The sequence below is a fragment of the Vipera berus genome (assembly GCF_964194415.1).
Source record: "Vipera berus genome assembly, chromosome: 6".
Classification (NCBI taxonomy): Eukaryota; Metazoa; Chordata; class Lepidosauria; order Squamata; family Viperidae; genus Vipera; species Vipera berus.
In genome coordinates, this window is record NC_138208.1 from 55,933,182 (window position 1) to 55,957,237 (window position 24,056).

At 38.6% G+C, this 24,056-nt stretch overlaps 1 protein-coding gene across 1 annotated transcript in view; it reads left to right on the plus strand.

Annotated features, from left to right (window-relative positions):
• NEDD1 (NEDD1 gamma-tubulin ring complex targeting factor) overlaps window positions 1-15,777 on the plus strand; it is a 49,505-nt gene extending 33,728 nt beyond the window's left edge. The window contains exons 9-15 of the mRNA XM_081331986.1: window positions 2,399-2,530; window positions 7,563-7,610; window positions 7,762-7,985; window positions 8,898-9,045; window positions 9,499-9,655; window positions 11,430-11,496; window positions 11,964-15,777. Coding sequence (XP_081188112.1) covers window positions 2,399-2,530; window positions 7,563-7,610; window positions 7,762-7,985; window positions 8,898-9,045; window positions 9,499-9,655; window positions 11,430-11,496; window positions 11,964-12,068 — 881 coding nt within the window. The 3' untranslated portion in view covers window positions 12,069-15,777. The remainder of the gene's footprint in view (window positions 1-2,398; window positions 2,531-7,562; window positions 7,611-7,761; window positions 7,986-8,897; window positions 9,046-9,498; window positions 9,656-11,429; window positions 11,497-11,963) is intronic.
• The last annotated feature ends 8,279 nt before the right edge of the window (window positions 15,778-24,056 follow it).

Below are 24,056 nucleotides of genomic sequence, written 5' to 3' on the forward strand. Positions count from 1 at the left end.
GATGATAAGGACATCATTTTTTGGAGTTAGTTCTATAAGGTGCTGAAGGGCTTCATAGAACCGGTCAATTTCATTCTCTTCAGCACCAGTGGTTGGGGCATAGACCTGGACTACTGTGATATTGAATGGTTTGCCTTGGATTCGAACTGAGATCATTCTGTCATTTTGAGGATTATTGCTTTTCCTACTCTTTTATTGACTATGAAGGCTACTTCATTTCTTCTGTGGGATTCTTGCCCGCAGTAGTATACCTGATGGTCATCTGAATTAAATTCACCCATTCCTGTCCATTTTAGTTTGCTGATTCCTAAGATGTCGATGTTCAGTCTTGTCATCTCTTGTTTGACCACGTCCAGCTTGCCTTGATTCATGGATCTTACATTCCAGGTTCCTATGGAGAAAAAATCTTTACAGCATCGGACTTTCCTTTCACCACCAGACACATCCACAGCTGAGCGTCCTTTCGGCTTTGGCCCAGTCGCTTCATTCTTTCTGGCGCTACTAGTACTAGCCCTCTGCTCTTCCCCAGTAGCATATTGGACGCCTTCCGACCTGAGGGGCTCATCTTCCAGCGTCATATCGTTTTGCCTTTTGGTACTGTCCATAGGGTTTTCATGGCAAAGATACTGGATGCACAATGTGGCTTTGCTTTTGAATTTGAACAAGAAATTTGGACTATTGGAGCAGGGCTGTTAACTGAAGAACTATGTATCTTGAGTGACATAACCTGATTGTATCTTTTCATCTTAGCTTAATATCTTCATAAATCCAGACTTATTTAGGCAAACATAGTGCATAGCTGTGCAGTTATGTACTGTACAGTATTTTCAGAAATGCTTCTTACAGTTTTCTCCTCTCCTCTCCTCTCCTCTCCTCTCCTCTCCTCTCCTCTCCTCTCCTCTCCTCTCCTCTCCTCTCCTCTCCTCTCCTCTCCTCTCCTCTCCTCTCCTCTCCTCTCCTCTCCTCTCCTCTCCTCTCCTCTCCTTTCTCTCTCTCTCTGTGTGTGTCTGTGTGTGTGTGTGAGATGTGTGTTTTAAAGACAGCAACACCAATGCAATGGAGTACATGACCCTTTCCTACATCTGATATTCCCAGCACTGCTTCTTGCAATACTGATTTGAAAATCATGTAATCATTTATCTGTGAGGTTTTTTGTGTTTGGTGAATCAAGGATATTACTCTAAATCTGTGTTTTCCAAATTTGGCAACTTCAGTTGAATGGACTTCAACTTCCAGAATTGAAAGAATGCTGGGTGGAGAATTCTGGATGTTGAAGTCCACTCATCTTGAAGTTGCTGAATTTGAAAAATACTGCTTTAAATAAATATGAAAACAAGTTTCTTTATCTTTTAAGATAGCATATTAAGAACATTTTCCTATTTTGATTAAAGTAGTTTCACTAATATCTTTCTTTTTAAAAATTACCTTATGTAAACTTTGCATAAAAATATAACAAAATCCTCATTTTGACTGGTCAACTTGGAGAGCCTTTTCAGTGTGCCATTCTAGGCAAAAAGTTGTAGACTTGTGGATGCTTATGGAATCTCCTATTAGGCATTTTTTTAAAAATATCAAATGCTTGGATAATGATTTTATGTGTTAAATGTAGTCTGTACTATTCATTATTTTTCTTGTTTTGAATAATTTTGTAATCTGTCCAGAAAACTCTGATTACAGATATAATAAATATATTTAGATGGCAGTATAATGCCTTTTTTAAGATTTGGAAGAGATTTTGAGAAATATTTATTTACAGAAAAACAGTTCTATCTTGTATTCAAGGCCAGTGTTATCAGTAGACAAAATGAGATAGTCATTACAATTAGCACCCATAAATTAGTGTATAACTTTAAGGTGCCCAGGCAGATACTTTCACTTATGCTGAAGAAATACTCAACTACAAGTTGCACATACAATGGGAGGGGTGTGTTTCTTCATTCAGACAGCACATGTTTTAGCCCTTCCTGTATTGTTAATTAATGCCTAAAGAAAAGTAGCATTCTACCAGTGTTGGGGTGGCTTGGCACAAAATTTGTTAATATTCATTGTCCACACAATTAAAGTTATTCACAGGTATGGTTGGTTATGGTTGGTTATGGTTATGGCTGTTGCTTGCAACTCAATATTAATTATATTTCCTCTACAATAAGCCCCATTGGTTGTGTGGAACATGCTACCAATCATATTTTGGCAGTATTCCTTCTTTTTAAATGTCAGCTTCTTATTAGAAATCTCTAATTCCCTTATCTGAAATCTGCTGAATTTGTTTTATTATTGCTATGACTCTTCAATATACCAAATTATATTGCTTATAAAAACAGAAGTTGCTTGCATGAATGAGAGTTTAGTTTATTCTTAAAGTAATTCTTTTCTTTTAAAAAATGTTTTCCCCTTATAGGCTTGACCCAGAGTAGCAATTTGGATGTAATTCCTTCCAAAGAGTTGGATCATGGGAATACTTCTAATTCAACTAATTTTGAAGACTTGGGAAAGAATAGTTTGGGTGACTTATTTTCTCCACTTCGAGATGGTATGTTGATACTACTGTTTGTTTGTTAGTAAGAACTGTGTTTATTGCAATATAAGGGGCATTGTCTTACCTGAACGCCTTTTCTCAGCATGATGATGGAGAATCCACGAATGGGTTAACTGCTGAGAAAGTCCGCCTGCTGATTTGCCTCCCCTGAGATGTGCTCGGCTCTGAGTGATAAGAGGTTGGTCTCTGCCCAAGAGCCCAACATTGGGGCCTTGGCCATAAGGGACCTGGAACGGGTATCCCCTTGCCGGTTCACATGGGCTTTTGCCGCCACATTGTCCGTGAGGACCAGAACATGTTGTCTCGCCACCCTGTTGCGGAAGTGGCGTAGGGCCAGATGTATGGCTCTGAGCTCCAACCAATTTATGTTGTGCTGTAGGTCAGACCGGGACCACTGGCCCTGAGCCAACTGAGACCCTAGATGCCCCCCCCAGCCAAACAGGCTGGCATCCGTAGTCAGGGGGATCCGAACAGGCTCCTGGAACAAAGAGCCCCTGGCTACCGCTGGCGAGGTCCACCACTGGAGGGAGTTTAGGGTCCGAGACAGAACCCTTACCCTTTGGTTGGAGGAGCTGGTGCCGAGTCTCTGAAACGGGAGCAAGAACCATTGCAGGTCCCTGGAATGTAGTCTGGTCCATGGGACTATTCCCATGCAGGAAACCAGCTTCCCTAACAGTTGGGAAAGAATGGCCAGGGTGACTACACGCTCTTTCTGGACCTGAAGGACCAGGGCTCTGATGCTGTCCTGACGGTCCTGAGATAAATAGACCCTGCACAGTTCGGTGTCTATGACCGTGCCCAAATGAAGAAGGCGGGTTGAGGGAACTGTCTGGCTCTTTTGAAAGTTCACCGAGAACCCATGGTCCTGGAGAGTCTTGATAGACAAAGCCAGGTCTGATTGAGGCGCCTGGACCAATAGGGACTGGATGAGAATGTCGTCCAGATAGCACTGGATGCATACAGGGATGGACCTCAAATGCGCGATCAGCACCGCCAAGATCTTGGTAAACACTCTTGGGGCTGATGAAAGGTAAGGCTCTGTACTGGAAATGGTGAGTCTTGTAGCAAAACCTGAGGAACCTCCGGTGGGCGGGAAGGATGGGAATGTGAAGGTATGCTTCCGTGAGCTTGATGGACGTCAGGAAGTCTCCCCTCCTGATGCTGGCCAAGATGGACTCTAGTGTTTGCATCTTGAACTTCTTGTATGCGAGATGAGCGTTCAGCCCCTTTAGATCGAGTATTGCCCTCCATCCTCCAGATGTCTTCAGAATGATGAAGAGGATGGAATAGAACCCCCTTCCTAGCTACCCATCCGGGACTAGTTCTATGGCCCTTATTTCTAAGAGGTGCTGAATAGCCTCTGACATGAGAGCCTTCCTGACCGCATTTTTTGACAGCGGACAAGGAATGAAGCGCTCTGGGGGGGACGGACATGAATTTTAGGGACAGACCGCTCCTGGTAGTGTTGAGGACCCAAGCGTCTGTGGTGGTGGCCTCCCATTTTTGAACAAACAATGTCAATCTGCCACCAATTGGGGAGACTGCCCTGAAGTCATTTAGACTTTCTGAAGGGACGGCCCCCCCGTGCCTCGAAAGGGCTGCTTTGCTTGGAATTGCGACCTGGGTCTGTCTCTGGTTCCCGGTTGGTCAAATTGACGGTCAGACGTAGGAGGGAAGGAACGGGAGGGCTGAGCAAACTCCGATCCTGATCCTGACCGGAAAAATTGCCTGAGGTAGGCTGTCTGCCCGTCTAAGAAGATGAGACATCACCTTACGCTTGTCCTTGTTCTCCACCAAATAAGGTGTCAAGGCCTCCCCAAAAAGCTGACCACCACGGTAAGGGTAGCTGCCAAGCGCCACTTGGATTTAACATCCGCTCGCCAGTGTTTGAGCCACAGGAGCCTGCAAGCGGTAACATTGGAGGCTATGGCCCTAGAAGAGAACCTAGCGGCATGTAAAGATGCGTCTGCCATGTACTCCGAAGCAGCCATTAATTTGGCTAAGTCCTGGTGCATTCGGACTTTGGGGGTACTGTGATCTGAAGTTGGCAGAGCCAGAGAAGGGAGGTTCTGCTAAAGAAAGAGGTGGATGTGGCTGCCCTCACCGCCCATGCTGAGGCTTGGTGGGTCCTGCGGAAGGAAAGTTCAGATTTCCTGTCCTCCACCTTCAAGGTCTCAGCCATATCACCGGACACTGTGGAGGAGGAGAGTGGAGTCAGAGGTTCATCCACAGAAGGAACCTCTAGCACTTCCGACAAGTCCGGGTCAACATTAAAGAGCTTCTTGTCCATCCCCCCTGGAGAGGGAAAGGTGCCAGGTGTTCCCCGTTGCTTCTGTACCGTGTTGAGGAAGAGAGGGGGACAGGGGATGTGACGCTCAGTGACCACATGCTCTGAAAATACCGGCCTCGCGTCTTGGCTGGTGGATGGACCAGGATGGGGAACCTGGTCAGGACCAATCTTAGCAGTAGCGCTGGCCTTATGAAGCAGAGATTTAAAAAACGCTGGATTGAATAGACCAACAAAGGGAGGAGGGTCTGGAATAAGATCCTCATCCTCCGAGAGGGGCATTTCCATCGGGTCGTACTCCTCAGAAAAAGATACTCTGCTGCGAGGAGATCGGGTGGGAGAAATAGGATCAGAATATTCTGGTGCTCCCAACTGGGAAAGATAAGGCGGGGTCATTGAGGCCACCGATTTGAGTGCATGCCTTTGTTGACGTTTTAGTGCCAATCCCTGGGCGACTGCCTGGGAGATCAGAGCCTGAAGGTGCTCCGGCGACCACACTCCCTGCGCCTCTGAGGGCCGAAGACCGGCTGCTGTGGGCGTAAAGGTGGCCTTGGGCCTGGAGTGCTTTGCTTTCAGGACTGGAGGCATCAGTCAGATACCTGGTCCCTGGATAAAGGAAACCATCTGCTCCTGCTTAGCCCTGGGAAGATAAGGTTGGTCATCATCATCCCCCTCCGGAGACCAGACCCTCTGGGCAGACGAGGGAGGAGAAGCAAGCTGTGGCCCAAATACAGATTCCTCTGCCAGAGGAGAAGAGACCTGTTCAGCATCCATCGTGCCCTGTTTCTGGGCCTTCGCAAACTGTCTTTCTAAGGCCTGGTGCCTCCTGCTGGCCTCTTTCTCTGCCTCCTTGGAGGACCTTTTGCCAGAGATGGCCTTGGCTTTGGCCTTGAGCTTTCCAGCAGCCTCTGGTTTGGAGGACTTATGCTTTGATTGTGCAGGAGTGTTGGGGGCACCGTGTGAAGCCTGAGGTGCGGTATTGTCTGCCATCTGAATTGGGAGATATCTCAGTGGAATGCTGAGAGGGATCTCAAACAGAGGAGCAGAGTACTAATCTGAGGCTGTGTGCCACTCCCAGGGATCAATAAGTACTCTATGGCAATGGTGACTGCAGGCCCAACTTAATGGACAACTGGCACACCTGCAAAGTTCCTGATGGCCTTAAGACTAGTTGAAGCAGCTTTGGAGCATAGGCCAAGTCTACTGTGGCGACAGATCACCTCGGTGATAACAGCCAGCTCACTAGTCCTAGTTGGTGGCAACAAGGCCAGGGATGGCACAGCCAGCACACTTTATTGGAATGGACAATGAGAACCGCTAGGTTGAGGTCTAGAACTGCAATTGAAATCCTCCTGTGCTTGACCATTCACTTCTGAAAAGTTTTGGAGTCAAGACAAATAATAAATGGGTCTGATGTTGTTGAGTCAGCATAAAACTGATAACACACACAAACACACAAAATATAGAATTGCAAGCAGAAGGAATCCGAACTCAGAGCCCTCTGCAATGATTAGAAGGAAGAAGCCTGAAAAGGGGCCCTGCGCCTGTCCAGCGCCTCAGAGGCCAGCTTCCCTTGGATTGACAAAGCAAACTTTAACTCTGTAGTTTGAGGGTGCTTGAAATCCACCCGCTCCCCCTCCTGAGCTGGCAAGGACAAACCGAGCCAAAAGCTTTCTGGAAAAACTGGGACGATAGCAACGCCCAAAATGGTGGCCGCTACTGAAAATGAGCACAGGAGGGAATCTGTTCCTTCCCCTCAAGACCGGATAGAAGGGAAGCAAATGTTACACTCTTCGCGTGCCTCTGCTACTTCAGGCACGCTGAAAAAAACAAGCAATGAAGAATTTCTAAGTGAAAGCCTCCCCACAGACTTGCAAAATTCAAAAACAAAATTCAAAATGGCGGCTGCAATAAACGTGCTGGGAAAATGAAAGCCAGAGAGTCAGAAGAGACTGCAGCTTAATCAGAGCTTGCACCTAGAAAAAAAGGGAACGTTTTCACGAGCTCCTGCAATTTCAGGCACTCCTAAACAGACAGCTGAACTGAGAAAAACTCCCCCCGAACTGATAATAAACAGTAGGCATTCAAAATGGCGGCCGCCGAAAATGAAAGCCTGAGGCTTTTGGAAGGGTGCAGCTCAGACAGAGCTTGAAGCTGGAAAGGGGAAGGGAGAAGCCAGATACTGCACTGATCCCAGCGCAGGGGGTGAGAAGAATCCATGAAGGGGGGAAAAACACAACTATACGACCTGCTCAAATTACTCTGAAGAGAAGACTCAGCAGGATTCTGGGAGCCAAATTTGCTACGTCTTTTCTGGGCACAGACTAAGTTCTGACTGGGAGGTGTCCTGGCCCAGGAAAGGCATGGCAAGTCAGACTTAGTCTAATTGGGCAGGAAGACAGTGTAAACCCATTCATGGATTCTCCATCTATCATGCTGGAGAACTCTTGCTCCTATTGACTCTTATGGTTAGAATGTTACAGTCATTCTATAGTCAAACCTATTAGGTGGACCCAAGATTTGTTTGAAGAATGCTCATCAATTACTTCTCATCAAATTGGAGGGAGATACTAAATTGATCCTTTTTTGTTCAATACTTTTTATCTGATTTGAATGAAGAGATGCTGTGAATGTTTATTATATTTGTAAATGATACAAACTCGGTGGAATAGCTCATAATTTAGAAAACAGAATGTATTTGTTTTTTTTATACTGTCAATATCACTTTATCTGTTCTAGATATTGCAGCTTGTAAAGCAAATGAAGATGTTCCAGGAAAGAATGATGGTAAGCACCTTTTATAACATGTCTTCTGTTATAATAATGATAGTAGCGGTATTATACAACTAAAATACTATTTCAAAAGACTTTTGACTATGTATCAGAAACATTTTTAATTAAGCAAAGCAAATATATGATCGTTTGCTTTCCATTATAGGTTTGGATTTTCAGTCTTATCTTTTAAGCATGGATTTTCTCTCTCAGTTTAATACTGCTTTACCTACAAGAAAAAATCCAGCAGGATCAAATCCACAAATTATTCATTCAAGTCCACTTAATATATTTGCTGGATCCCCCATTAAAGAGGAAGATGAGCATCTAGATATTGATGCTAAAAAAACAAATCATGGAAAACAAGAATCCAGTGAGCACATCAAACAGGTATAGTGTGATTACAGTTTTGTCTTTTATATTGCTTTCAACTTCTCTCCTTTTGCATAAAACATAAAAGCTGTTACATCATCCATCATGAAATCTTACAGGAACTTTAAGATTGGATCATATTACATCCGCATCAGGAACACTGTGACTATGTGCACATCTTTTTTCTTCCTGTTCATTTTGGAGCTATCAGGTGTTATTATTGGGTCTTAGAAGGAAAGGTATGATGAAGGCTGCCCATAGGTTGGCCCTTGCTTTCTTGAATGATTTCAACATGCCAGAATTATGGTACTTGCTTGCTTGACAGTTTGACACTTTGTCCCAGTATGACAGTTTATGAATACAGTGCTTTATCAAGTGATGTAAAAGGAGTGGGTGGTGCTTGGTATCTCTATTTTACAGTACTTGTTTTCACTTCTCTATTTATTCATTTATCAAATTGGTACCTTACCCATCTCACCTGTGAATCTGAGCAGTTTATAAAAACATCATAAAATAATATAAAAATGTAACTAAAAAGCCCATTTGAGAACAGAGTTAAAAATAGATAGATGCTATTGATGCTACTGTATATAAAAACTGATATTGCATGGGCAAGCTAAGAACAGATATGGATTCTTAAAAATAAGCAGACAAAACCAAAAAGCCTTGTGCACTTCCTCTTGAAAGTTTTAATAAGCAGTTCAGATGTACTTATTGCATTTGAGGAAAGAATAGCTGCCAGTGATTTGGATCTCAAATGGGTCCTAGCATGTGATAAATAGCATTCAAATAAGAGAGAAATTGTTACCTTGCAACAATCACGCTGGTAGCAAAGATAATCACTTATTGTACTTTGATAGGTCTCCCCTATCCTCTTTTTACATTGTTATGGGATATTAATACATGTATTTTCTGTCCTTCCTGCTGTAGTTGAGCTCCTCAAGCTCTGATTCTTCAACCCTGAATACTCCACCTGTTGCCAATTTAATCAAGAGTCCTGATTCCAGAGAAAGACTTATTAAAAATACCCAGACACAACTTTTATATGAATCACCAATTAATGGCACTACCTCAACAAGTATGTGTAACTCACACTTTTGTGGTATAATATTCAAGAGATGCTCACATTTTTAAAAATGCTGTTGTATTTCAATAGTAATTTAAAATCTTTCTTTAAACCATTAACTACTACATTGCTGAGCTGAAAGGTAATATCACATAATCTTAAATTTCTAACTCTTTATGAACACAGTATAATTTCCAGATAGTGTCTTCATTAGTATGTATTAGATTTTGATTTGTATTCTTCAAGGTTTTATCCTTAATGTTTTGGTCATAAGCTTGCTCTAAATTTGTACGCTGAATGAGGATTTCTTACTCTTCCTTACTTCGCAATATAGTTGATGATGAGAAATGACATGGTAAGAGTAACTATAGATGTCTTTTTGATATGCTAGTGTGCAGGCTACTTCTACTCTACTATTATTCCTGTAAAAATGAAATGCTCATGCTTCTTGATTATTTTGCATAGATCCAAAGATAACTTCCAATATTACTTCTGGAGTTGCTAGTACACTATCTGAAAAAATAATAGATACTATTGGAAACAGCCGATCAAATGCACCTTTATCATCAATACAAATTCATTTCATTCAGAATATGATACAAGAAACTCTGGATGATTTCAGGTAAAGAGAATTAGATTCATATGTTACTTTACCATATTTTTCTACACATTTATTTTTCATGAGCTTTACCACTTAGGAGATGTTGTATATAAACTATTTCAAAACTGAACTGTTCTGAATTTGGTGTGCCCTGATTCAAGAGTGAAACAGGCTTTTTTTCTGAATGTGAAATGGCTGCCTTAATGTTCTATGTCAGTCTTGAAACAGCTGCTAATGCCATTTTCATAGCAAATTCTAGTTAATCTTTTCCTATCTTCATATAACCTTTATGCGCTCTTAGTCATGAAATTCCCTGCTCATTCATCAGTAGGTATCTCCTTGTCAATTTGCTTAAGAGAAAATACCTTAGGTCCTGAAGATGAAAACTGTTAAATATACTACAGTACTAATTCTCAAGGGAAAGACCTTGGGGTGATATTTTTGTGGCATTCTTGTAATTTCTGCAATGATTCCATAAGAACCCTGCCCCCCCCAAAAAAAACAAAGGGTGTAGCTGATACAACAAAAATTTAGAAGACAACCTTTTTAAAAAAAATTTTTTTTAGAAGAAGTAACTGTGGAAAACTATTGAAAATTAAAAGAAATATTTTCTATTTGTATTTATTTCAATCAGTATCTAAAATATAGCAAATATTTTACAGAGCCTTGGTGGAGCAGTGGGCTAATGCCTCCTTAAGTAACACCAGCTGCCTGCAATTAGTGCAGGTTCGCATCCCACCAGGCTCAAGGTTGACTCAGCCTTCCATCCTTCCGAGGTAGGTAAAATGAGGACCCAGATTGTTGGGGGCAATAAGCTGACTTTGTAATAATGCTGCTTGGGGGGGGGGAGAAAACCCCAATAAGCAGGCATATACATAGAATGAAGGCTATTGCTAAGCACATTGATTTGTGCTTTAAATTGTAAGCCGCCCTGAGTCTTCGGAGAAGGGCGGGATATAAATGGGATTAAAAAAATAAAAAATTAAGCAGTGTAATTATTTTACCAAGTGTTTGAAAATAATGATCTAAATTTTTGGCAAGCCTTCTATATCCAATCTTTTTCAAGATAAATACAAAACAGACTCGTTTAGTGCATTGGTACCGATACTGAGTATCCCATATACTATTAGTCGCGTTACACACTTTTGAATCTATGGGAAGATTTCTAATTTAGGGCATTACTTAATACTTGTAGATATAAAACAGGGTATGTGGGGGGAGAAAAACAACCTGAGACATTGAAGTAGTGCGAACACTGCAACATGTTTCCTAAGAAGAAAGAAAATAGTCAATTTCTCCAGTTTCCAATTTAGGATTCAGCTAACTGTATTGTGCATATGCACACACATATGCATGCTCACGCGCACAAACTGATGTGTAGATTATGCCTGCAGCAAATCATACAATTTCTTATTTGTCATGTCACAAATTACATTTGTCCTCTTGTGTTTTGTAGAACTATTTGTAGAATTATACATATTTTGCAGAATTTCCTACAAATAAACAGATTTTTTTCTCTGTACTACATTTATCAGAGTAATTTAGAAGCCTAATGCATTAGCTGTCATATTGGGTACTTGACACTGGAAATGCAGCAAGATGAAAAGAAACGCACTCCTTTCTAATAGCCTCTTATTTCTAGTAGGTTCCATCAAAGAAATACATTAACATTGAAGTGAGGGGATGTAGTGGGATGATAGTTTATCATTTTAAAATTACCTGTGTAGTAGTAAATCTCTGAGTTGAAGAAAAAAAATCTAGACTTGTGACATAAATTGGTATTTTTTCTTCTCAGGGAAGCTTGTCATCGTGACATTGTAAATTTGCAAGTAGAAATGATCAAACAGTTTCATGTTCAGTTGGTATGTATACAAATATAAAGAGGTGTACATATATGTTGACAAACTTCCCTTTCATTGCAGCGTTTAATATTTTATTATTCTAAATCTGGGGCAGGCTGTCCATATGTTTTAAAATGCAACTCCATAATCCTTTACTGTTAGCCATAATGGATGTGGAGCCAAACATTAGGAAAGCTACATTTTCAACAACCTAAAAGGGGGAGGTTGGAGCCAAGACAAAAATGGTCCAAGATTGTCAGGTCGAGCAATGGTCTTTTCCAGGTTAGTGGTTTATTTAAAAAATAAAGAATGTGACAACATTACTCTGTTTTGGTAATTTTGGGTTGTTTGTGACAACTATAAAATCTACCTTTCTCTAAAACCCCCCCCTAAGGTACTTTTTAAATGTTGCTGTTAAAATTTCATATTTAACAGTAATTTAATATTAATTCTTCTATTACATATTGATTTTCTTTTCTTTTCTCTAGAATGAAATGCATGCCTTGCTTGAAAGATATTCTATAAATGACAGTTTAGTAGCAGAAATTGAAAAATTGCGTGAAGAAAATAAAAGACTTCAAACCCACTTCTGACAGGTTGCTATTCATGTGAAGAAAATAATTTAATATTTTTGTTCCAAATGGCTAAGACATTGTGATGTCATCTGATAATTTCTGAAGTAGAGTGTAAATTCAGTATTTCTTTCAGTACCAAATATCTTTAATTGAAGAAAAGCAATATATACTGACTTAATACAGAAAATGCACTTACATTTGTATCAAAGTGTTTTTGTGGTAAAGAAGTTGATGAAAATTGAGGCTAACAGGATTATTAACCATTTCTCTATCTGTATATAAAGTGTCTTTATAAAAAAGGAAACTAAATAGGACTTTTTTTTGTATAACAAATAATCAACCTTCTTTGCCTTGTGTGGTATTGGTGGAATTCTCTCCTTTTTGCCTGAAAAAAACCGCAAGTGCCTGACTTTCGATTTTTATATTGTACATGCTTTTTAAAAATACATATCTTTCCTACAATGGTTACTTTGTAAGTGTAGAATACAACTCTAATATGTAACTCAATTGTAAACAAAATACCTTCAACTTTTCTATATAATTTCAGAATACAATTTGAATAAACAATATGTATAGTTTGTCTAAACATACTTGACCCAATAGCATTACTATACTAAAATCAGCAATTCCTCAATCTGTTCTTTCAGTATAGTTTTCTTGATTTCAAGTGCAGCCATAGTCAAACTGTTATTTCAGTTTGACTTTGCTGTTTGTTAGATTTTTGTTATTAAAGAATTGAATGGACTTAATGTAATTTAATCTGCAAAACAAAATAACTAAAACTACTCAGCTATCCAATGGGTCAAAAATGTGTCCTGGATCTTCCTGTCACCAATTATATTTTAAAAGAATGCAATTTCCGTGACAGAAACCTGTGCCTTCTATGTAAATGAAGAAAATGTTTTCTGATAGTCCAGCTGGAATATTTTCAAAAATTTATACCAAGTTGATACAATTCAGTAAAATTATTAGTTTATCCATTTTAATATAAATTTTATTTAGATTATCATAATATAAAGTACAAATGAAAATAAAGATAGTAGAGAAATGGGGAAGGAAAAGAAAGAGTGGGATAACGAGAGAAAAAAATATTCCATTTTTTTCAGATCAGTAAAGTACAAAAAAATGGTTAATTATCAATGAGGAATGTGTACATCGTGATACAGTCCATTCCAGAATAAAAACAGGCTGTCTTTGAAAGCAGCAGAGTCTTTATTTATTGCAGCTTTGTAAACCCAAATTGGCCAGCTTCAAGATGCTATGGTAATGGATTTTATCCATCAACAAGGAGTTTGGACTAAATTTTCAAAAGATTGTGTCATATTGTCAGTTAGTACAGTAAGTTTCACCAAATGTAAAGAGATTTCAATATTTTAATAATATGAATAATGCAGTTTGAATTTGCTTTTCCAGGTGCTACTTAGTTAGTAACAAACTAGCATAGTTATTTATAAGTACAGTAAACTGATTTTAGGAAGGAAAGTTCTGATATCAGAATTGTGTATGTCCTGCATTAAATATAAAAGGCTCGATGAAAGCCCTTTTGTTTTCCTATTCATACTACAAATCAGGAGAATTAAATTTTTCAGAAATGAATAATATGCAGCAGTTCTACTGTATATACTTTCCATACGGGACTTGACAATGAACCTATGGGAATTATTGTGAAAGGCAGTGTGTTTAAGGATATGAGTCCATTTTAATTTCTTATACAGATAAGGCATATTATTTTGGAAGAAGATATAAAATATTTGGAAAATATGTCAAAACCTTGTGCTTGTCTTCCTTATATTTTTTCCAATATCTAAAGCATTTGATAATTTCAGGTGTCTTATTATACATAACAGAATTTATATGACATGTTACTTTCTTTTACATTCTGCAGAGTCAAAATCACAGTGTTTAAAAATGTAAAAGTATGAAATGCTTTCACAGAGTATAACTTATTCAGTGCTTTTACACACACACACACACACACACAAACGTATGTATGTATGTATGTATGTATGTATGTATGTATGTAAGCTTGCACATCTGACTTAAAGATCCGACTGTTTTCTGTTCCCAGTAATCTGGCATGGAAAGTACTTGTCTTTCATGTGACCTCTTAAAATCATTTCAGAAAACTGCAACCGTATTATATTCTTTTGTAAAACTGTCCTATATACAAATGCTTTCAAGATTCTATGCAGAAGAAAGTTGAAATATAATTTATATTTAAAAATCATACTGTCATAAAGTAAGTTAATACTTCAGTTAAGTATTGTTATGGCAGATCTGTGCTAGAATACTGCTTTTGAACACTAGTAAGATAGACAGGATTTTAAAAATAAGACGTGACAAGCAGTACAGTATATGAGGTACATTGATGGGAATGCTGGCTTTGGTGAGTGGAAACCAGAATGAAAGCATGGTGAGTTCTTAATTTACTGAACCAATTTCCTACTGTGAAATCCACAGGTTTCTGTTCTGAGTGAATTTTGACATGCTGTTCCATTTTTCAGATTAATATGCTTTCTTTATTCATTTACTAAACACAGAAAGTGTTGTGTGGTATCATAAAATAAATACAGTCCAATTAACTTTTAAAATATTTTAAAGTAAATATTGTCTTTTTATTGCCAAATATCACAGTTACATGGATGCTACCATTACGTTGCTTGTTATTATAGCATGAGTTTATTGTACATAGAGTAGCTTTCTGAGGGACATGGATGGTTCAAAGATGTGAAATAAATAAATAAAACAAGTTTCAAAGCAGAAACCATAAATATGTTCATTTAATATGATGAGAAAAAAATAAGAGTGGATTTTGTTCCCCTTTTTAGAGAGGAAAGATGTTCACAGATATAAAATTCAATAGTATTTTTTGAGAAGAATGGGAATCTATTAATATGTGACTCTTATCATGTTGAAAAGAAAGCACTAGATTAATAGACTTCATATATGGACAGCAATTATGCCTTCATTAAAGGTAATATATTAAATTGAACTCTAACACTGGAATTAAATGTAATAAAAACCAATACTAGCATACATCATATCCAAGAAATTACAAAATTGACTAGTTTTGGTCATGTCATTTCTATAATTAATGGTAGTTGTTTAACCCCTGTGCTTGTATTTAATTGGGAGTCAAAATCATTTTCATGTAACCACAAAAGTAGTTTTAAATTATTACAATGATTTTCCCTTGTGATTTTCTACTTAACTCATAATTTAATTGTAAGTGTATGCAGTTAGGTTGTTGCAGCTCAGTGATTGATGTTTCCATTTTATTTCATATTTATGGTAAAGTCAAGGGAGTGTCTCTTGCACACACACACACACACACACACACACACACACAGAGAGAGAGAGAGAGAGAGAGAGAGAGAGAGAGAGAGAGGCTGGGCTCACACCATACTTAATTGTATTCTATTGGAAAACTGGGCTTTACATCATACTAAATATAAACTAACCAAATTATGTTTCAGTGCAATGTACAAACTAGTTACTCTTCACATTTCCTCTTTTATATTATTCTAAATTAAAGCCACTGTTTCCATGATGACATGTCATTCAGAAAGAAAGACTATGGAGTGAATGATTGATGAAATAAGCAACTTCAAAATGAAATGAAAATGGATATTGTCCAAAATATAGCAAAGCATTTGACATTTATTGGGATTTTTTTTGTTGTTCTGGAGTATTGTGTGGATCTGAAGTGGAAATAAAACTTTTTCCAACATTACATGCTTTTGTTTGGGGTATTCTGCTTATTTTTACTGCACCGAAATGAAAGCCTCTGCTTTCTGATGTATATTTTGTTGCCATAGAAACAATGATCTAAGTGGCAGGGATATCACTAACCTCTGCTGTGAAAACAAAACATAAAATTGCTTAATATAAAATGTTTTGAAAGCTTGGGGCAGGCTGGGCAAGTGGAAGAATCTAATCAAAATATCTTGTTGCAAGAACAATTGGTGACTGGTGTTGCTGTTTTGCCCCATACATTTATTTTGTACAAAGTTTTGGAGCCCTTAAGGTCACATTTTTCTAGTGATGAAAGCAAAAAATGCAGTTTTTTAGCCAGTAATGCTATCATGAATACCTGATTGTAAGATCTGCTTAATTTGGTGGGATTTAATTCTGATTAGTTGTGTATATAGTTACATTCTAAATTGGTTTTCCTAAAACAATTTCTTGTTTTATTACTTTTATTTTTAAACCACCTTTTAATATACACTATATTTACTATTTTCACAGGTAGTTCAATGCAATATTTAAGGAAGATATATACAGAAAATAATGTTTATTTTATTTGTAACATCCATTTTGTTTCTTATCCTTGCATTCACTTATTATGAGGCAAAATTAGCTTTTTTCAAACTCTTGCTAGTTGGAGCAAAATTCCAGGTACAAAATGACACAAGTCGTTGAGATAGGAATAAAGGGGAAGCAATGTTAGTTCTTCAATAGACAAAACCTTATCTGTTTCTTCTAAATCAGGGCTTTTCAACCTTTTCACCCATTGTACCACTTTTAGGATATGGCAACATCCAAGTACCACCAGTCGCCTAGCAAGGTGTCAAAAACTTGACCAAAAAAAGAGAGAGAAAAGTGATGTACAGGTAGTCCTCGACTTACAACAGTTCGCTTAGTGACTGTTTGAAGTTACAATGGCACTGAAAAAAGTACCCCCCGAAGCCACAGCCGAGCAAGACACCTGCCTGCCTGCCCAGTGGCGCTCTTCCTCCTGTCCAAGTTTTTCATTGTGAGCATTTCTGTTGAGGATTGGCAGTGGGGGTGGGGTGGCGGGGTGTTTTGTTTTTATTTCCCCCCCTCTGCTGGGTGGTTGCAGCAGGTTTTGGTCACTTCACGTGAGCCTGGGACACTGACCATCATAAATATGAATCAGTTGCATCTGAATGTAAATCACAAGATTCTGGAGATGCTGCAACATTCCAGCTGATAGGCGCTTCTTCTGGGCTCAGCAGACGTGCTGGGATCAGCACCGAGCTCCAGCTGGAGCCTGGCGCTGATTCTGGTGCTTCCACTGAGCCCTGACAGCCCTGAAGAAGCGCCAATCAGCTAGAAAGAGGTGCTGATCCTGGCGCTTCCACTGAACCCTGACAGCCCTGCAGCTCCAGCTATCTCTTGCTCAGGCTTGTGCGGTGCTGCCACCGGTTCAGCTCATTCCCCTTCCCCGCTACTGCTTTTCTAGGATGGTTGCGTACCACTTGCCAGGTGCCAATGTACCACAGGTGGTGCCAATGTACCACAGGTGGTACCCATACCACTGGTTAAAAAGCCCTGTTCTAAACCATTTTCTCTGTTAAAAACAGATTTTTATAGTATTTGTTAACCTTTTCTCTCCATGCTTGTATCTCAGGTAAAATATGTATAAAATAGACTTCTATAAGAATGGCAATGTCTGTATTTTGGAATCATCTAAATGAGCTCAAAAAGATTTTTAGCTGCTACTGTCAGTCACACGAGAACTGGCTAGTAGGCAACTTGTGTAGAGATTACTGCTAATGTGATGAGTAATTTTCTTTTGTGGATTTACAACCCAGTAATAGTGCAAGGATGAAGTGTACTGTTATTTTTTTTGTATCCTTTAAAATTGAATTAAAACTTCTTCATAGGCCCATCACCAAATACTTAATTTCAACTAAATTCTGAACTAATTCTACAAATAAATTATAAAAATAACCAATATAACAGTTTGTAGAGTCATGAGAGAAATAGATATACATCTGACTTATGACTAATTTTAGTGTGGATTCTGTTAATGCACATTCCCACGTTCCCTTGGTAAGACCTAGTTTGGTATCTCAAGACCAACTTTGTCTCAAGAGAATATAAAAATTGTGGGTAAAATAATCAATAGTTAAACATAGTGAATCATTCCCTTATTTCAATTGTGGGTCAGACCCTTTTAATATAGAGTTTTGCATGCAGACATAGCAGACTACTTGGAACAGCTTTCTTGGACCGAAGATCGTCATCTTCCCATAAAAGATGGGGCAGTACCTTGATTTCAATTTTTTTTAACACTATAGCTGCAGAAATGTTTTCAGCTCATGTAAAAAAAATCACATAATAGCTAACATTATGTTGAGTATTTTCTGAAGTGTGTGATGATAGAGGGCTTTTATACACCTCTGACTTTGGAAGGTCACCTGTATTGTTATTTAAAATGCACCACTTGCTTGATCTTATGTTAACTGATGATGCCAGACTACATTTGTAGGGTTTCTTTTTAAATAATGACTAGGATCTGAGTTTTATTAAAAATGAAAAGGCATATCCTTCCACTTGGAGATTCCATGGATATGTAATTTTCTTTGCCTCAGTCTTGAAGTGGTGACTATTCTGGGATGTCTTTTGACCTTCCAGTCTACCTCCATAGGCCTTGGATACCAATAGAAGAGAATATCTGTAGTTCAGGGTTGAACAGTGGGATCCTTGTTGCTCTCTGAACCTTTTCTTGCAGACATTACCAAAGCAGGTAACATCACTTCCTGAATAATAAACTGTGTGGCCCTAATTAGATTTGTCACAGTTATTGGTGCAACTTCATCAAGTGCTCTGTATAAAACAGACTCAGCCATCGTAACTTTCCTTAACCCTATAAGAATTGCTCTGTGCTCGCTTCCTGGGTTAGAGGGATAGTATTCCACTTTGTCTAAATAACCCATTTTGGAATCTATACTACTAAAACCTGTGTTTACCTGTCTGTACCCTCAAGTTAGCACAAATGCTGCATTATATGTCAACAGTTTCTGAATCAAGATATCTAAAATCTGCTAACTTAAAGAATGTATAGAATATTTGTGGAATTGAGATTTTCACAATGGTCAGGTCAGATTTATTGGCAAGGTTGTGGCACTTGCAGTGTCCCTGTGGTAATGTATGATTTCCTACACTTCCTGCCAGCTTCCCACAAGCAAAGTCAATGGAGAAATTGAAAAGAAGCTGTAGACCACTCCCCCTGGTATTGCTTTTTTGCCCATTTCTGGTCATTGTGTATATCTCTTTAGGTAGGTAAATATTGACTTAGTGAAGTTCATATATCACTAATTATTTTTCTGTTTTTGATATTCTTAGATGATCATGGGACTGCCCAGCAAAAAATATGGTATTTTTTATTAATTATAAATTTAATATTAATTCTAGTCACAAAACACTGTACTAGCTTTCTGTCAAAGATCCCTCAATGTGCCACACGGTTGACTAGTTGATTATAAAAGTTAAAACAGTAGTGGGCAAAGATAGATTGTGGCTGTATGTTCTTCCCACATAGGCCTCTTTCAGATGTCCTAGTAAATGAGAGAAATGTAACTGTGAAGATCATAGATTTCTCCATAAAAAATGTCAAAATACTGGTTGATATCTGTTCTGTTTGTAAGGCTCATTCAGATGTTGCAGTACATTTTTCTCATTTTTCTGAAATGCTAGTACTTGGTCCATTATAAAAAGGCTAGCTATAAAGCCTTCCTTTTGTTTTCTAGGATATTCTCCAAATCAAATATAAATATCGGGCATAAATTTGCTGGTACAGTTTAATGTTAAAACAGCACATTTGACTCTCCTCTCCCTCCCTTCCCCCTCTCCCCGTCCCCCCCCCCTGTGTGAGAGAAACAAAAGTTTTGTAGCTGCTAACATCATTAATGTGTATATATTGTTAACTACCAGCAGGTGGCACTCTCACTTCATTTAATTCTGTTTTTAGAATCTCCGCATTTAAAGGAAGAGTGGGCATACTTTTGGAACAAGTATACCGTTTGTGTCCAGAACTAAAGAATGAGATTAAATATAATTTCAGCAAATAACAGATGGTTATATTACAGTAGTTAGAAGTAAACCAGCGCAACAAAAAGCAAAACATATTTTCACATACTTCACAATGGACTAAGTACTCAAAAATTTCTGGAATAAACAGAAGCAAAAAAAACCTAAGGAAATTGCTCACTGGGAAGCCTAGCTACTAAGGATGCAATATTCTTTTAGGGGTGTTCTGGGCTATAAAGCTCCTCTGCTAAACCAAAGTCACATTTCTGATCCTTCATCCGTGGATTTATTACTCTGAATAAGAAACGTTTGGTTTGCTTAGGAGGGTTGGTAGGATGAAGACAGGCAATGGGAATTTTCACTCCCTGCCACTCAGAAAGTATAATTTTTACTCTTTTAAAAAAGCCACAGTCAGAAGATACATGTTCCATTTACCTCATGTTTTAAAAAACAATCTGGAATGCGTCTGAGAATAATGGTGTAAGATAGAATATCATCATTTACAAGATCATTAAAAACAGATTTTGAACAGTGATTTAAGTATTTATTTTACATGGGAAAAAGCCACTGGAAGGACCATATCTCATGAATAAAGTGTTGATTTCAGATTTGGTTCCTCAGGCTAGTCTGGAAAAAAAAATCTTCCCTGGGACCTTGGACTGTTACTATCAGTGTGTCAGTAGCCAAAAGCCAACATGGGTTTGTGAAAAACGGATCATGCCAGACAAATCTTATTGCATTCTTTGACAAGATGACAAAATTAGTGGACCAGAGGAATATTGTGGATATCATTTACTTGGACTTCAGTAAGGCATTTGATAAAATAGGCCCCAACCTTCTAGTAGATAAGATAGAAAAATGTGGGTTACACAACTTCACCACAGATGGATTCGTAACTGGCTGACCAACCGCACTCAACGTGTAATACTCAATAGAACTGCAACTACATGGAGGGAAGTATGCAGTGGGGTACCCCAAGGCTCTGTTTTAGGCCCAATACTCTTCAACATCTTCATCAATGATTTGGATGAGGGGATAGATGGGGAACTTATCAAATTTGCAGATGACACCAAGTTGGCAGGAATAGCCAGAGATCCAGAAGATAGGCTCAAGATATAGAAGGATCTTGACAGAGTTGAACATTGAGCACTATCTGACAAAATGAATTCAGTGGTGAAAAATTATGGTTTTACAGTTAGGCAAGAAAAACCAAAAGCACAGGTATAGTATAGGTGGTACCTTGCTCAATAGTAGTATCTGTGAGAGGGATCTTGGAGTCCTAGTGGAGAATCACTTAAATATGAGCTACTGCAGCTGCCAAAAAAGCCAACAGAGTTCTAGGCTGCATTAACAGGAATAGAATCAAGATCACATGAAGTGTTAATACCACTTTATAATGCCTTGTTAAGGCCACACTTGGAATACAGCATCCAGTTTTGGTCACCATGATGTTAAAAACATATTGAGCCTCTAGAGTGCAGAGAAGAGGAACAAAAATTATCAGGAGACTGGAGGCTAAAACATAAGGAACAGTTGCTGGAATTGGATATGTCTAGTTTAATGAAAAAAACTAAGGACTAGGGGTGACATGATAGCAGTGTTCCAATATCTCAGGGGCTGCCACAAAGAAGAGGGAGTCAAGCTATTTTCCAAAGCACCTGAAAGCAGGACAAGAAGTAATGGATAGAAACTAATCAAGGAGAGAAGCAACCTAGAACAAAGGATTAATTTCCTGACAGAACAATTAATCAGTGGAACAACTTGCTTCCAGAATTGTGAATGCTCCAACACTGGAAGTTTTTAAGAAGAGATTGGACAACTATTTGGGCACAGGGTTTCCTGTCTAAGCAGCGGATTAGACTAGAAGACTTCCAAGGTCCCTTCCAACTCTGTTATTCTATTCTGTTCTAGTCTAGTCCAGTCCAGTCCAGTCACAGTCTGTACAGTCCATTGAGCTAATTCCATTCAAGCAGCTTCTTGTGTTTGCAGAAAATGGTTCCTGCAGCGTCCACGACTGATTCCTTATATGGCCAATATCACACAATTGACACACAAACAGAACTATTTTCAGACTTGGACAACCACAAATTTAGAAAAGGGTAAACAATCTGGGTTAGAACACTGGAAAAGGCCAAAGAGGACTTACATGCTCAGTTATGATAGGATATTGATTGGCTCACTGTGGAGAGACTGAAGGAGATGGAGGAGAAGGAGGTGGATAGGGTGCCCAGAGGATTCTGGGAAATAGCATGGCTGGCATCAAATATACCATATTCCTGCTGACAAGCTTTTTCTGGCATCACTTTAAAATGGTTTGCTTATACATTCAGAGGAAGACAAATATTGCTAACTGGGCTCATAAACTATCTTCTCTGCCTTCCCTGTCTGGAGACTCCAGGGCTTTTTTTTCTCATAGAATGCTCAGAACGGCGTTCAGGCATCTTTTTTTTGGAAAAAAGAAAAGAGAAGAAGAAGCTCCCTCTATTGGCTTTCCTAAGCCTATTGCAGGGCTAGGCAATCTTGGCTCTTTTTTATGACTCGTGGACTTCAACTCCCAGAAATCCTGAGCCAGCCATGCTGAGGGGAAAGGGAGATGTTTCCAAGCTGAGCCATGCTGGCTCAGGAATTCTGGGAGTTGAAGTCCTTGAGTCATAAAAGAGCCAAGGTTGCCTACCCCTGCACTAGAGGAGGACATTAAAATTATTTACAGGGTTACTTCTTTAGGAACTAAACTTTTAGAATCTAAAGCAGCTAATTCAAAACAGCCAACAGGAAAGAACCTCACATTTTTCATCTGCTTCTGTCTTTTGGAAGGTAAAATTAGATAACAAAATAATCTATTTCCTATGTTAACATCTCTGCAATGAAATCAATAAAGGTAAGAGGAAAGAAATGAGAAACATTTTTCTCAATGTAATATGTCTAATTTAGCTGATGCTAGGAAAAAAAGTATCTTTTGTACATACTCTTGAAAACTATTTTGAATCTAACCATCTATTACAACTAAACCACTTTAAATTAAACAATTCTTAAGAATGAAATATTCTTAATTTGGACTTTACTTTTACTGTTTGGACTGTTGTGTGTTTTGAAAAATAGATTATTTAGAATCTAGTTATGTTGCACTTCAGTCTTTAAATAATTAACCTAGTATATACATAACAATATATGATGTTTTCCATGGTGAGCTTAACATCAATAACAACATTTATTAAAAAGGTTAAAATAATTTCTGGTGGTATTATCTGTACATTAAAATTTTGTTTAGTCACAATCTTTCACTTCATTTAATTTGAAATCAAGTGAATAATTGATTTAAATTATTTTATTAAAATCAATTAATGGCAATTCTTTTATAAGAAGTTGCCTCAAACAAAATGAGTTTGACATGCCTGCTCTAGATAGTTGAATGCTCCAAAATAAATTCTAGACCAGGCCTGTACATGCAGCCTACCAAGCACCCTTGTACAGAGCACATATTTTGTTTTTAAAAAAGTAATAAAATCACCACCACTGCCCTGAAAATCATGTTGCCTAGTGCCTCCACGGTTTACCATGACCACGAGCTCCAACACTATAGATGCTCCTCTAGTCACCAAATCATTGATTAGCCCATCAGCATTCCTTTGCAGACCACAAAGATTTTTAATTTGTCAGTGTGGGCCTTTCCCTTCTACAAGTTGCACAGACCTCTTCTAGATTTTCCTCTTGCATTTCCGAGTTAACTCTTTGGTCTCTCATTAAGCAAGAATTGACTTTATAGGGAAGCATATTATCATTTGATGTATATTTAACATATGTTCTACCTTAATTTACCGATTATATAATATTTGTATGCAATCCACATGGCGAGGTTTGGGGCAACTTACAATATTTTTAAAATCATAAGATTAAAACATAAAAGCAGGGCTTTTTTTCTCATAGAATGCTCAGAATGGCGTTCCAGCACCTTTTTTTGCACACACACACAAAAGCTTTTGCAGAAGCTATGCTACTCCCTCTATTGGCTTTCAAAAGCCTATTGGCTTTCGAAAGCCAATAGGAATTGCTGCTGAGCATGCCAAAAGACCTGGCTGGCAAACATTGCACCGGCAAGTTGTCTGCAGCGAAGGTGAGTTGACAGGGACTTTGCATCCCTCCCTGCTGCCCTACTACACCATCTCAACTAGGTAAGTAAGAGAGGACAAGGAATGGGAGGTGGGTTCTGTGGAGTCCATGTGCACTCCT